Source organism: Hippoglossus hippoglossus, chromosome 12 (assembly GCF_009819705.1).
Source record: "Hippoglossus hippoglossus isolate fHipHip1 chromosome 12, fHipHip1.pri, whole genome shotgun sequence".
NCBI lineage: Eukaryota > Metazoa > Chordata > Actinopteri > Pleuronectiformes > Pleuronectidae > Hippoglossus > Hippoglossus hippoglossus.
This window is the reverse complement of record NC_047162.1, coordinates 15,503,178-15,517,671: the sequence shown is the minus strand read 5'-3', so window position 1 is coordinate 15,517,671 and position 14,494 is coordinate 15,503,178. Positions and strand designations below refer to the sequence as shown.

The 14,494-nt window shown below is 41.7% G+C and overlaps 1 protein-coding gene across 6 annotated transcripts in view; it reads left to right on the top strand.

Moving 5' to 3' along the window:
* The window catches only part of LOC117771723 (A-kinase anchor protein 2), a 72,318-nt gene that overhangs the window by 19,110 nt on the left and 38,714 nt on the right, over positions 1 to 14,494 (top strand). For all 6 annotated transcript variants that reach the window (XM_034602429.1, XM_034602428.1, XM_034602432.1 and 3 more), the window contains one exon: positions 2,650 to 2,771. In XM_034602429.1, the coding sequence (XP_034458320.1) occupies positions 2,650 to 2,771 (122 nt within the window). The remainder of the gene's footprint in view (positions 1 to 2,649; positions 2,772 to 14,494) is intronic.

Here is a 14,494-nt window from a genome sequence, read left to right as displayed (position 1 = left end):
GGACACACATTTTAGAATACAGAAGAATAAGAATAGATTTATCACATGAATATATGAAAATGTTGAATATAAATTCAAACGACAAGGGGTTCAGGTTGAAATCCCAGCAGTGGCAGGACAGTAAACACAACGCTAAGCTGGGCCCAGGCTGCACGAATTCTGGACTCAAGACTGGGATCAAACCCGTGTGCAGCAGTCGTGTGTATCTGCTTAACCTTCATTAATAGTTGCACTGCACATGGCTTTAATCGTCGTTTCTCTTATGTCGATATTTTCGTAAGTGGGTGTTAAAAAAGCTGGAAAACACCAGTGTGCAGGAATCAGACTCACTTAAAAGATCCATTCATGCCAAATGTGTTTAAAGGCTCCAATTAGAGACTGGAATGTATTTTTATTGCAAATATTAAAACTGGCTGCTGTAGTGTAATGGGTAGCTACAGTCATTTCCCCACTAACAAGGCATCTGTGCAGTATTTGTGGTGAAGCATTTATTCTTATATTCATACAGGGAGTTAATGAATTATGATTTAACCATCTATATATATATATTTTGATGTTTTCACCCCTGTCTGTTTGTTGGTTTTTAAGCAAGATTACACAAAAAAAAACAGGAAACAAATCAAAGTCTCCGTCAAAGGGAGAAGCATTTGCAGAATGTATTTCAAGAGACGTCACATGGTGCATCAGTGCTGAAAATGTATAGGTTGCCTCTATCTGGTGTGTCTCCACTTGACAGCGCCGGTCATGTGGTTTTTCTGGGATTTGTGCGGGAGGTCAACGGTCCAATTTCTCATCGGTTGAAAGGTTCCAGAACTCCACATAAATTACAGATGCCTGAAAAGACATCGAATTTGTTCCGTCCCCGTTTACGCAGCACTTACCATTTGAAACGTCAAATCTGTGTTTACTTGAAACCAGCTCTTGGCTTATTCCAGCTCTGGTTGGCAGCGATCATTAGGGGATGTGTTTATGTGTTTGAACGGGAGTGGGGGGGGGGGGTTTATGGAAAGAAGAAAAGGGCCAGACCTGTCCTGCTCAGCCGAGGGGAACTCTGCTCGAACAGGCCTGCACACCAGGAAGCACGGAGATCTGGACGTTCAGATGGAATCGACTACCTGACGGCCAGAAACGGACACATTCACTTGTGCACGCGAGCAGTTAAACACGCATGTACGTGTAAACCCAGCAAGAACAAACTGTTCAGCACACATGTCTCTGTGGCATTTAGGGTCAAGGCAGGAATTGTGTTGAGGAAGAGAAGAGAGAGGGATTGAGTAGATTAAGAGAGATGGATGAGTGTCACACACATTCGTTTAAGCTGTTTTGTGAGTAATCGTCATTCCCTGCATTCACTCGCTAACTTATAACCTGAACTCAGCTTCACCTTTAACCTTAAACTCAATACATGACAAGTCTTGAGCAATGTGTCTCTCACACACTATCACCCACAGTGTTTATGCAATGCTTCTCCAACTGTTAGATTCAAGCAGTAAATATGTTATCGCTCATTCAGGGGACGAATAAACAGCTGTAAATGACACGAGTAAACAAAGAGGTCAGAGCTGAGCGAGATCAAGATTCAAGTAATCAACAATTTTCTGTTTGGTTGATTTAATTTTCTTTATGCATAAAACCCAGTTTTACCATATTTGACCAATTACAATCCGATAAATGAATAATTGATTACACCTAAAACCTTCATATTGGCGAACTATCACTTTTTGTGACGTTAAAACTTGAATTTCGTGGTAACATTAGATTTTAGGAATGTGTTTTAATTCTGTCTGGTCTATTTGAGGTTAGCTTGGCTTGGTGGGTGTGGTGCATAGACAGCAGCCGCACAAACAAACAAATAGCCCGGCTGCCACATTCTGACAGTAGACGGTAAAATGCTTCAGAATAATTTCTGCAGGGCTACGTGCGTGTGTGTGTGTGTTAATTGTCAGCTCTACAGCCAGGCAAAAGTTTGACAGTAAACAGCCAGAGGTGAAGCCGAGTGTCGCCGCTCGACTCTGTTGTGGTAACAAAACAGAGCTCCAGACACAGACGGAGACATTAACGACATAAACACACATCTCTGGTATTTATCTTTTAAACAGTTAAGCCCATTAATGTCCAACAACCCCAGTATGAAGAGATGATTTGGTGTTTGTGTGTATGTAATGTACCGTGATGCAAATCAAAGGTTCTGAGATCTCATGTGAGGCCTAATCTAGATTGTGCATCTTGTTAACATACACACTGTGCAAAAGAGAAATGTTACTTTCCTGCGAGTAACAACAGAGTTTAAGGTTTATCTGTGCGTGTTTGTGTTCAGCAGTCACCTCACACATCTCTTCGATATTAGTCTCCAAATTAAAGCTCCACTGGCTGTTAACAATGTCTAAAAATACTGTGACACAAGCTGGTTCGGACAGAGGAGTGATTTGAAGGGAGTTGTGCTGCTGCTGCTGCTGCTGCTGCTGCTGCAGTCTGACAAACGATGAAGAGGATGTTTTCTTTCTTACTCATAAAGCACAATGAGCTGCAGCTTGAGAAGAGTGGTTGCACAATCTCCTTATCCAACCCTCGGTATGAAAGTCATTATATATGTATATATTCCTGTGTGTAATCTTAAATCTTTTGCGTCTCTCTGTTTTGCCTCCTCAGTCCAAAGCCATGCGAGAACGATGGCTCCTCCAGGGAACGGGTTTGGAGGAAGAGGAGGTACGGCGGACACAGCTGGAGCAGGATGAAGAAAAAGGGAAGAGGCTGGAAGACCTGATACACAGGTACAGCACACGGCTTTCCATGGATATTTATTTTTTCCTCTTTTTTGGACGAGTGTGTTGCAGTCGGTTGTAGGATGTAATACGCTTCCAGTGCCAGTATGATCAGTCTGATAGTGAACAGATGTGAGCAGTCGAGAAACAATAGCAAATGTTATCACATCTGTTTTTCGCTACGCACACATCTGCTTTTCTTTCCAGCACAGTTTTGACTGAATGGAGATATTTCCTAAAATACCAATCATATTTTCTCCTCCTCGGCTTTTCCTCCCCTCTTACGAGCCAGTCGTCAGCTCGGTGATAGCCGGTGACCGGGGGCATTATGTTTTTGGTTTGTCCATACGCACGCACATCTGTCCAATCCTTCTGAGCACGATATTTTGCTTTATTGGAATTTAAAAAATTTGGCACCAACGTTCAGTTGGACTCATGGATGAACTGATTGGATTTTGGTGGTTGAAGGTTGAAGTGACATCATGTCCATGCCAATGTGATAAATCACAGAGGATTTCATCACATCTGGCACAAACATTCACTTGGACCCAAGGATGATCTGATTAGAAATTGGAGGTCAAAGGTCAGAGGTCACCGTGTCCTCACAAAACCCTTATTCTCCTCGTGAACGTGTTATCTTAAGAACGCCTCCCTTACACTCACGGATCAAGTGATTTAGTTGGTCAAAGATCAAGGTTAAGGTGAACTCAAAAAACATGATTTGGGCCTCTTGAACAAGATATCTCAAGTCTGCCATTGAGGAATTCTGACCTGTTGTCACTTGGACAAATTAGTGGATTAATTTTCATGGGCAAAGGTCCCAGTAAATGATGTCGACTGAAACTGCATCGCCGTTTGTTTCGTTACATCCTATCCAGATGGTCTAAATTGCAAATTCTTTAAAAAACTAGGTCACCAAAAGCCACTTAAGCATCACACCAGAGTCCCGCTGTAGAGCTCGCCTTTTGTGAGACTGCAGACCGCTCAACACACACACACACACAGAGACACACAGTAACCTGAGAGAGGTCTGGAATCTAGCGGTTCTGTAACCTCAGACCAAAATCTACATTTCTCATGTGCTCTAGTTTGAAAACAAACACCGAGAGCTACTGTGTGTAATGTGTGTGTAAAGTCTCTAAAAACAGATATGACAAGTGCTGACAGGGGAGAAGTTAAGAGAAGTAAAGATCACAGGGAGAAGAAAGACGAGAAAGACAATAGAGACAAAGAGCTGGAGGAAGAGAAGAGGGTTATTAAAATAACCGAAAGTTAAAAGATAAAAGACAAGCGAGTGAAAGCAGGGTGTGACTGGCTGTGAGGAAAGAGAGGGAGATTTAGAGGAGGTTGAAAAAGCGAGTGATCTGATTCCGTGTGCACTTCCTGCGTTTGTGTCCCTGGGAGGAGCTTCCTGACTCCCATCATGCATTGCGGTGAGATAGTCACTTCTGCCCTGATGAAGTTGGCACTTGATGTGATCATTGAATGAATAACGGCTCAGGCATGATGATTCATATCCTTTTGCCATTTTATCCATTTGCACTTGGGTGAAAAAGGTCACATGGCAGTTACTCATCTATTTACATCTGTGTGGAACATGAACTGGCTTTTTTATGAATAAACAAATGTGGAGAGGACAGTGAAAACCGTTGCATTTAATAAGCACCAAACAACTAGTGGTGATCTTAACATCTGCCACCGTCAGCCTGTACTTCTCCCATGTGACTAATGGAGAAACTCTGACATAGTCACATTTCCACTCTGGGTGCAAAACGCATTGTTTGCTACAAGGAAACTTTTTTTTGCAATTAGACTCTGAATTTACCCTTCAAGATTTTACGGGGAGAAGAGTCATTTAATTTCTCCTGAGGGCGAAAGCAATTAATTGCAGCAATAAAGTGAATGAGCCTTTGTTGTGTGTGTGTGTGTGTGTGTGATCACTCAAGTTTATGTGTATTGGATCCTGTCTGCACTTTGGTGAACTGTCAGCTAATCTCTCATTTCCTATATCAACAACATTTCAAAATGTATGCATCTGCATTTCAATGTCCTTAAAAGATTTTAAAATGTGCGGGGAATTCAAAGTACAGGGGGAAAATTTACAGGATTTTCAGAGCACAGCCTAAAGGAGTAGAAACTAGTAGCACAGAAGAGTATAGCTCCAAATGAACTTACTGCATCAGGGGGAAAAATCTATATTTTACATTTAATCTTTTTTAGAAATCTCTGTAGTGGAGTGAATAAAGTGACAGATTAAAAATGCCTCTTGTTTGTTTCCCTGCAGTGGGAGTATCATCCAACATGAGATGCAGAATTATCATTTCACATTTCACGTACTTGAGCGATGGCAATCAGAGCCGGCTCAGAAAATTAGATTCGTGGAGAGGCTCTGGGGTCAATTCGGCATCAGTGAGTCACACACACCTCCTCCTCATTTATGAAATCTGAGCATGAAAGACACTGTGTGAGCCTGCAGCTACTGTAACGTATCGCCGGCTCTGGAGTAACATCAACATCATGTGCCGACGCGAAGGCCGGGGTTAACACTGTCGCGTTGGTATAAACAGAACAGCAGTGAGCGGCCACAGAGGGAGCATTGTTGACCCGAGTACAGTTGTGATTGTGGAGCTGCTCTCGTGTGAATCGCTTCTTTCAGCCGCTGAATGGACTTGTTGTCCGAACGTCTGTTTTCCGAGGGGAGATAGTGTCGCTTGTGGCTTTAATTGCTTACAAGAGCAAACCACAAAGATAATTCTTTACTGTGCTGACTCTGTTTGCGGGCTGGTTTCACTTTTTTTCACACTGTAGACTGAAGCCAAATCCTGCCTCATTCGGTCAGTGTGTCAGAAGCAGGAAAACTGAAAGAGTCTGAAATGGAAGTCAAAGTCCTGCTTTGTCCCTTAACAACAGACGATCTGTATTTTATACAGGACCAGTTTGCACGATAAACTGTAAATAAAGATGGACGACATGAAGGACAAAAGCGAAGCCAAATCTTCTTGCTCTGCCCCCTGGTGGCTGGCTGCAGTATTACTTATAAACCCTGCATTAAATGTACATGAAAGATCAAATCTTTTCAAAGATGGTTTCTGTCATTGTAGGTAGTTCTTCGATACTTCGATACAGTCTGTGTTTGTTTCTTACGTCTTACTCACTGGAAGTTGATGCCTCCTTGCTGATTCAACTATCCCTTGTTGTGTTATGGGCACAATCCCAAGTAATGATACCCTTTTTTCAACTGAGGCCAATATTTACTATTCATATATAGTGGTTACATATGAGTCACCATCTTGAGAACCAACCACAATCACTCACTCTGCGGTTCAGTTCATGTGTTTCTGTCTCCGCACTCTCAACGTTTTGCAGGGATCAGATAGCCGGGCGCTTTTCTCAAGAGTTCACAGCCTACAAAAGCAGCAGCAATGTTTTCCGAGCAATTACTTTTGTGGACCAGGGTCTCAGATGTTTGCTGGAAATTGCTTTAAGAGGAGCTCAGCTGTCAGGGTTTAAATTCTAGAGGCTTTCCCTGAAACCGGTCTTCTCTGGCTGGAAAACGAAGTCAAGAGCGTGTGTGTGGCATCTTAACAAACGCCTTCAGTTACACACACATCTCAAACTTGGAAATCAGTAACACAATGATTTTACTAAATTACCTCAAAACATTAACCTTGGGAAAGAAAAACTTTTGTTTGTGTGTCTGTGTGTGTGTTTGTGTGTGCCAGTGCATTTCAGGCTGAGGGTGTGGCATCTATATTTACACCATCCCAGAATATCCCGTATCCCGGGCAACCACAGTCTTTCCACTGCTGATAGGGACAGTGGTGAATAGCTGGGATGATTGTGGACTCGCTAGATTATTTGTGTGTGTGTGTGTGTGTGTGTGTGTGTGTGTGTGTGTGTGTGTGTGTGTGTGACTGGAAGTGTGTGCAAACCCTCAATCATGTGTAAACCTGGATTTCCACATAAACTGCCCCTATAAACATTTCTGAAATAGACTTCACCATCCAAAAGCACAGAAGCCCGGACGTCTTGCCCTTCCCACTTTTATAGCGGTTAGTCTAACAACACCTGCACACTTGGACACTTTAATAAGAGAGAGTGACAAAGACAAAGCTGCAGCTCTGTTATAGACGCTCGTATCGTCTCGTTCACTGAAGGACACAGAAGGAAAGAGAGGGAGCAGCTGCATCTGTCGACGGAGAACGAATCAAGTGCAACTGAGCTTTAAATGTACAAAGAAAACTAGAATGACACTCAGTAGAGCAGATACCTCCACCAGGGCCCAACAGTCACCTTAAATCCAATCAGGACTTACAGCTTTGGCAACAAAACAACCCCCCTGTCTGACAGTTCTGTATCTAAATCAATCCTCCCCTTTGTCCGGAGGTACACCAACATTGTATGGGTTCTTTCTTGGCCCATGTCCCATCCCCCCACCAAGTATTGTGGTAATCCGTCCAGTAGTTTTTTCATAATACATCAAGATCCATAAATTATTCCCTGGGAAATTGGTTAAAAATTATTTTTAAAAACCTCACAATGTTAAAGAAAGAGAAAAAACGTCCTGGATCTGCCCCCTGATCCGGAAAATTTATTGGGATCTTCCCTGACCCATATCCCATCGCTCCCCAATGTTTTGTGGAAATCGGTGTAGTAGTTTTTGCGTAATCCTACCAACAAACCAACAAACGGGACAGGGGTGAAAACACAACCTCCTTGGTGGAGGTAAAAATGACAAAAGCGTCTTCATATTATTCGCACAATCATGCAAACCTGATGGAAAACACGTTATACAAAAGAGGCGACAACAGCAGTGTCTTTGTGTGTATGTAAGTCCTGCCTGCAGTGGACCTGGAACTGTAAATCACATAAAGTGAGGGGCAAACAGAGCAACAGTGTGATCTTTGTGCAGGCAACTTCACACACACACACACACACACACACACACACACACACACACACACACACACACACACACACACACACACACACACACACACACACACACACACACACACACACACACACACACACCTCAGGTCATTGAACCCAGAGAGCACAGACAGAGAAACAGAAAGAAAAAGACAGAGGGGATAGAGGAGGTTATTCTCTCTGTTGCAACACGACTTGAGCGCAGAGCAACAGAGGGATGGAGAAATATCTGCGATCGTGCGCAGGAGGAGATGAGAAGGAGGAGATGAGAAACTCTGCAGAGTGTGAAGAACAAACAGACAGAAGGAGACGGAATAAGAGAGAGGGTGGCAGCAGCAGCAGCAGCAGCGGTAGTTTTACAGATATCCCTATCATTACATGGACAGGCCAAGTAAACAGAGAGAGGGAAACAGCAGCATGATGTGGCACTGACTCGACCCATTCCCGCACTCAGCTACTTTGGGATTGTTGCTTGTTTAATGTTGCACAGACAGCTCCGTGTCCATGTCGCCATCATTGCAGGGGAGCAGTGTGGGTAGTGTTTTTCTTTTGGGACAGACACAGCAACAGATTTCTCAACTCATTTCGAGATGTGGAGAATTTTGTTTTGTTCATTTAGGAATAAGGGTCATTTAAAAATATTTGGGTTAGGGTTAGGGTTATATTTTAAGGTTGTATTTTGCAGCAGTAATAAAAACTAGACCGGTGCAGCAGGACAGTATAAAATATGCATGCATACTTATAATAAAATCTTATGGGGCAACTGCGAAGGTCCCCTAAAAGTGCTTTTCATCGCCAAGGAAAACCTCAAATTGTTATTCTTGGTCAAACGTTTTTGTAAATACAATTCATTTTAATACCTAAGTTTAGAAACATAGGGCCCATGTGGAAAAATAACGGGATTCCCCTTTAATATCCAGTATACTGCATGAATTTCACATTATATCATGTGTAGTTACCTCGATTTAAATAAGTAGGTACTTTAAGCAGATATACATCCATCAATTGAAGTTATTGATATACTATGTCTGATACTTTCTGCTGTTATAATTTGCAAATTATGTTAAAAGGACACTTTTTCTTACCCAGACGGTATAAACTGGTTAGCTTAGCTTAGCATAAAGACCTGGAAACAGAGGGAAACAGTTAGCCTTGCTCAGTCTGGTGGTATAAAGATTTTTTAATCACACATCAAATCTCTTTTTCTTTGGTTTATGGAGGGTGGTTGTGGCTCTTGGCCCAGCAGAGTAATGTCCTGGAGTCTTTGCCGGTTCCCTGCTCATAAAGTTAAATGATCACAAAGGGATCCTCTTTATTTTTTTTCTGTTTATATGTGAGCTAAGAATAATATTCTTAATTCCCCTCGAGCCCTGCCACTGCAGTGACCTTATTTCTCCACAGGGAATCAGCAACAATTTCCTCTAATCTTGTCTAACTATCGGTCAGTTACCAGACCAGAAAACCTCTTGGATATAAACTGTATGTTGCAGAGACAAATGCAGTCTGCAGGATGCCTGGGATCCAGAAGCAAACTATACTTATTGCAACCAGCAGCCCATTGAAGTGCCCGTGTATCGTGTTACATAATGTTCTAAGAATATTTGTCTTCGGTTTTGCAGTGGCAGTGTGAGAGCGCAGAGATTTTATCTGTGCAGAGATGTGCAGCTCGGTTCACATTGCTGTAGTTCAGCTCAGTGCTAACCCTGCAAAAAAAATTGTGTTTTCCTAAACCCTGTGTGTTCCATTAATAAAGGTGAGAAAATAATCTCTTTTTAAAAGTTTTCATAGTATATAATAAGCACTTCTTGCTTAATTTTGGCACTTTTCTTTAGATTTAAGGCCCATTAGGGTCTTTCATCGTCGAGAATTTTAGTTTCTTGTCTTATCCCAGTGGCAGATTTGTTCACGTGATACACAATAATTCCATTAAATCTAAGAATATCGTCAGTATGGATGTTTTTGTTGTGAATGTAGTTTGTGAAGTCTACTTTGCTTCAGTCCTCATCAACATGTCAGTAACTATTTCGACTTTTTCGCCAATTACAAGTGCAGGGAAAACAAACTGTAGACATGTGAAATTACTCCCAGAATCCATGTTCAGACAAACACACCATGTTAGGATTTAAGAGCAAAACACAACATAAGTCACGTTGGACCTTTAAACGATCAGATCAAACACAGCCTCCTGTTTCGTTTTAGCTCCGAACCGGAGTCTCACTTTACAAGAAATGTAGGAGCTGGGTTCACGTTTCCAAAAAAACAGAAACATCATACATTTGGTTTCTATCATGATGTCAAAACAAATCGCTTCAGGGAAAAAACGGTTGTGTAAGGTACAGTTCACCGTCACGGCCGTTTCCTCGAACACAAACACAAAAGTCTCATCATTTCTTGGGGACACTGGAGGGTTTATAATCTGGCTTTTATCATTCTATCCTCTGACTTTAAAGTCTTCTAATATAAGCCTGTTGAACTTTTACTCTCAGTGCCAAGTGTCAACTAAAGAAATCAAAGTGAATGAACACATCTGTAAACATCAGACCAATGAAGTTACCACTGGTGGCAAAAAATTACATTTGACCTCTCTTTTCCTTTTAAGCGTTAACAATGGGAGAGTTTTTTTTTTTTTTACAGAAATACCATTAAAAGCATAATTACCCATTTGGAAAAAGGAAGCAACGCAAAAACGAACCAAAAGACTCCACTTCCTGCTTTGTCTCTTGTTACTGTCTCAGGTGTGCCTCTCAAACTGGGGGTACCAGAAAAATCACAGTGCCATCTAGTGGCTGTGGTATGAACAACATGTTCTCCAGCACCTTGTGAGCTCACTCTCAACACTGAGCTGTGTAAGTGACATTGAAAATACACACAAACTGCCCAGGAATCATTTAAGTGTCAGATTGTCTGTACAACTCAATTTGGGCGTCTCTCACCCCCCGGTTGTTGAAGTCAAAGGACTTTAATCAAAGCTGGGACTTGGCACTAGTCTGGTATCCATTATTTATTTTAATCTAAATGTGCTGCAGCTCAGAGCCGGAGGACAGAAACATGTGTAGCTGTCTAAATATTTACAGTCTGGACTGTATATTATTTCATCCTCAGAGCTGCTCTTGGTCTGGTACAAGAAAAAACTGTTCCTAGAAAGCAAAATCACTAGAATCACACACGAGTAAAAGTAAATAAATACACACTCGTCTTCACAAATTCAGACCATCTTCCTCTTTTATCCCCAGTCTGTCCCTGTATCTCACACACACACACACACATATAAAACCAGATGTCTGCTCTTCCTCCTCCTGTGTGATGTGGAAAGCAGTTGCTGCCCACCCGGGCGTATCCACGGCAACTGTCCTGTGGTTGGTTGAGAAGGCGGGACGGTGACATCACTGGGTGTCTTTCAGGATTGCCACAGAGATAGAAACACTCCCAGACTTCCTCTGAGGAAGCAGGGGACGCCGTGAGGTCATGGCCAATAGTCCGACACGCAATACACACACATGTATGTGAACTATTCTGCAAAACGGAAAAACAGCCACAGAGGAGATTTAAGGTGTATTAATTATCTTTTTTCTCAGCTTCTTTGCAGCTGCATCGTGTCGCTTCTTCTCTGTCTGTGCTCCTGTTGTAATCACTAGAGGGTGCCAGACCCAAGCACGGCCCAGTGTGTTCATCTTTTGTCAAAACACCATGAGTGAGCTGATGCAATCAAATACACACTTAATCAAATCCAGTCTAAGGTCCCATTCCGATCTGATATCAACATCTGAGTGATCCCATCACACTAAGTGTTAGATACAGTCCTGCAGAAAACTTGTGATGCTTTGGATGTTCAGATATTTGCCTCATACTTTGGTTCCTTCCCTCCCTCTTACTCTGTTCCATATCTGTTTTTTTACACTTACAACCTGAACTTTTACCTGGTCAGTATTTTTTAAACAACAATAAAATAACAGCTACATTTATAACGTGCCATCTTAAGGCGTAATGAGGCAGGATGAAATACATCCTCCTGCCATCACAAATCTTGCCTCTTGTCCATTTTGGCGAGACCTCATGCGGCTCAGAGGAAGCAGAAGTAAAAGCCATTTCCCGCCAGAGAGGGAAAAAAGGAAATGAGATAGGGCAGAGCTGGGAAGAGTAGCCACATGGGAGGGAACGGTGGAGAGACGTGGTTAGAAAAGACAGAGGTGAAGGTGAAGAAGGAACACTGAGGAATCTTGAACAGGGACAAATACATTCTCAAAGGTCTCATGTACTATTTTAAACTTTTTCCAACTTTTTTTAAACAGCACACGTGTCTGCTCTGGGTTAACAAACTGATTATTCAGTCAAAGTATCATTTGTTCAAAATATGTTTCGTATCAATGACTATGCTGCCTCATAACTGCGAACCGTTCTGTTTTTAATCAAGCAGTTTATACTATGACAGCTGAGTTGTAGAAGTGAATGATGCAACACTGCTGAAAAGCCACTGAAGCACAAACAGTAACAAAACAACTCATTATTGGTCCAATGTGGGTTTGTAAACTCACCAAAGTTGAACATGACTTGAAAAATGAATCCACTAAAGACGGGGAGTAGACTCAGTTCATACTTTAGCCTGTTAGCCCGTGCATGCATAGTACAAACGGCTGCCTGCAGATAAAGATAAAATGAAAGTCTGTAGATTGTGGGTTTGTTTAATGGAAAATAACTTGGAAAGTAAAATGATCACAAAGTAAAACGCCTCATGGTTTCAGAAGTTATCAGCGTTGTAATGCCTAATAATTAAAAAACTAAAATGGGAGGTCCAGGCCCGGGACTTGACCTTCGTCTCACTTCTGATATTTCAGAAAATTCCCTGAAAGCCTTAAATTCATCATAATATGAATGTGATCACTGTCTTTGCTTTTTAAATGTATTCCAAGTCTGTGTACTTTTTTCTATGTTACCTGTCACATCATGCTTTCACTAAAGGTATTTTTACACCATCGCTCTATTAATACATTTCAAGCAGTCCACTTAGATAAAGCGAATGCACATTGTGATGCAGCTCTTTGCAACTCAATCCAAGGTTGTGTAATTGTTTCTCATACCAACAACAAGGCTAGAGTTAAATATAGGATGTACAGTGCAGCTTTACTGTATTTATTAATAACCACAGTATATAAATACACAGACCTAATCCTGGACCGCAAAATGAAAAAGTAACAGCAGAAGTTCTCTGATTTTAATCTGTGACTTCTACTGTATATTATTGGTATGAACAAAATAAGTTAAGCAGATTCAAGTATAAACATGAGCTTGATAAGCTGCATTTTAATGAACAATTCACTCTGATAAGCTGCCGTCTGTGGTGAATGTTGGTTCGACAATAGTCGTCCTGCATGTTGCTATATTTATTATATTCATAGTAAAGACACTGAAATTGTTGTCGTTTAAATGTGTAAAAACTGAATGACCCTGGACTGTGGGGATTATTTTGGTGAGGACAATAGTTCTAGGGCAGAATCACATGAAGTCAATATTATAATAAGAAGCTGCTCTTGTGGTCTTTGCTCAACTGTCTCATGTAAACTGCACGATAACATTCAGCAGAGACAAACAAAAGTGACAGATGCAGCAAATAAAAGCTTTACTTGTTACTGCAGATGACGCCGACAGCTGCTCCTGACATGTGCATACAGTACAACATAGCATTTGGCTAAGATACCTAAGGGCATACATACGAACGACTGTGTTTACATGGACAGCAAAAATACATTATTGTGATTATGATGTTTGCATTGAGTCTCTTATGGAATATTCCATTCATATTCCTGTTTACATGTTACAGAGCACAGTCTGATTATGATGTTTGTACATGTCGATGTCACAAAGTGCTGCAGGATGTTTTTTTGAGATTTAGACGTATACATGTCTACTTATTGTGACTAAGGTCAAAATACTCCACAACCTAATTATTTCTTATCCAGAATATGACCTTATTTGGGTTAAAGTCATTTTCATGGCAGTGTCGTGCCATAATATGAGGGAAAGTGTACAACATCCCAGCATCGCACTGCAGGAGATGAACAACAATGGCAGATGGTGACGTGACAAGTGTGAACCATGTGGATTTAACTCGCCAAAGCACCAGGTTTCTTTTCTTAGCACCAATAAATCCAACAATATCCTCAGAGATCGCAGTCGGTACTTTGGAAAAATCATCACAGCTGCCACTTTAAACCTGTGCATCCACATAAACATCCTCTAAATAGCAAACACAACCACAGTCAGTGCAGTGTGTGCGAGTTCACGCTCATGGTCATTAATGCCGATATGATGAGGGAACCCTATTGATTCTGGACCACTGTGGGAAGTGGACCGCTGTTAATGGCATTGTAATGAACCATAATATCCCTCTCACACTCACATGGCCACACACACACACACACACACTGACGCACAAATTCCTTGTGTCCCAGAGGAGTGTACATATTCTGAAGTGTTGTGAGCGCTGGCAGTCGGCGAGGAAGCAACCGAGGTCCTCCTCCCTGACTGCTTCCTAGTATTGTTGCTACATCCATCGTTTAAATGTCCTTGTGTCCTAATGAATGTGTGTGATCTTGATCTGTCTGTATCTGTCTGTGCCTGTCTGTGTGTGTTTGTGTGTGTTTGTCTGTATAGGACTATTTTCGGTGTTAATCTCAGGATCCTCTGCAGAAAAGATGACGCACTTTGTTTGATTGGACGTTTTTAAGTTGTTCTTAGCAGGGCTCTCATTCTTCAACTTGGTTCAGGTTTTTAGGTGATGAATGAAACACAAAATACTACACACA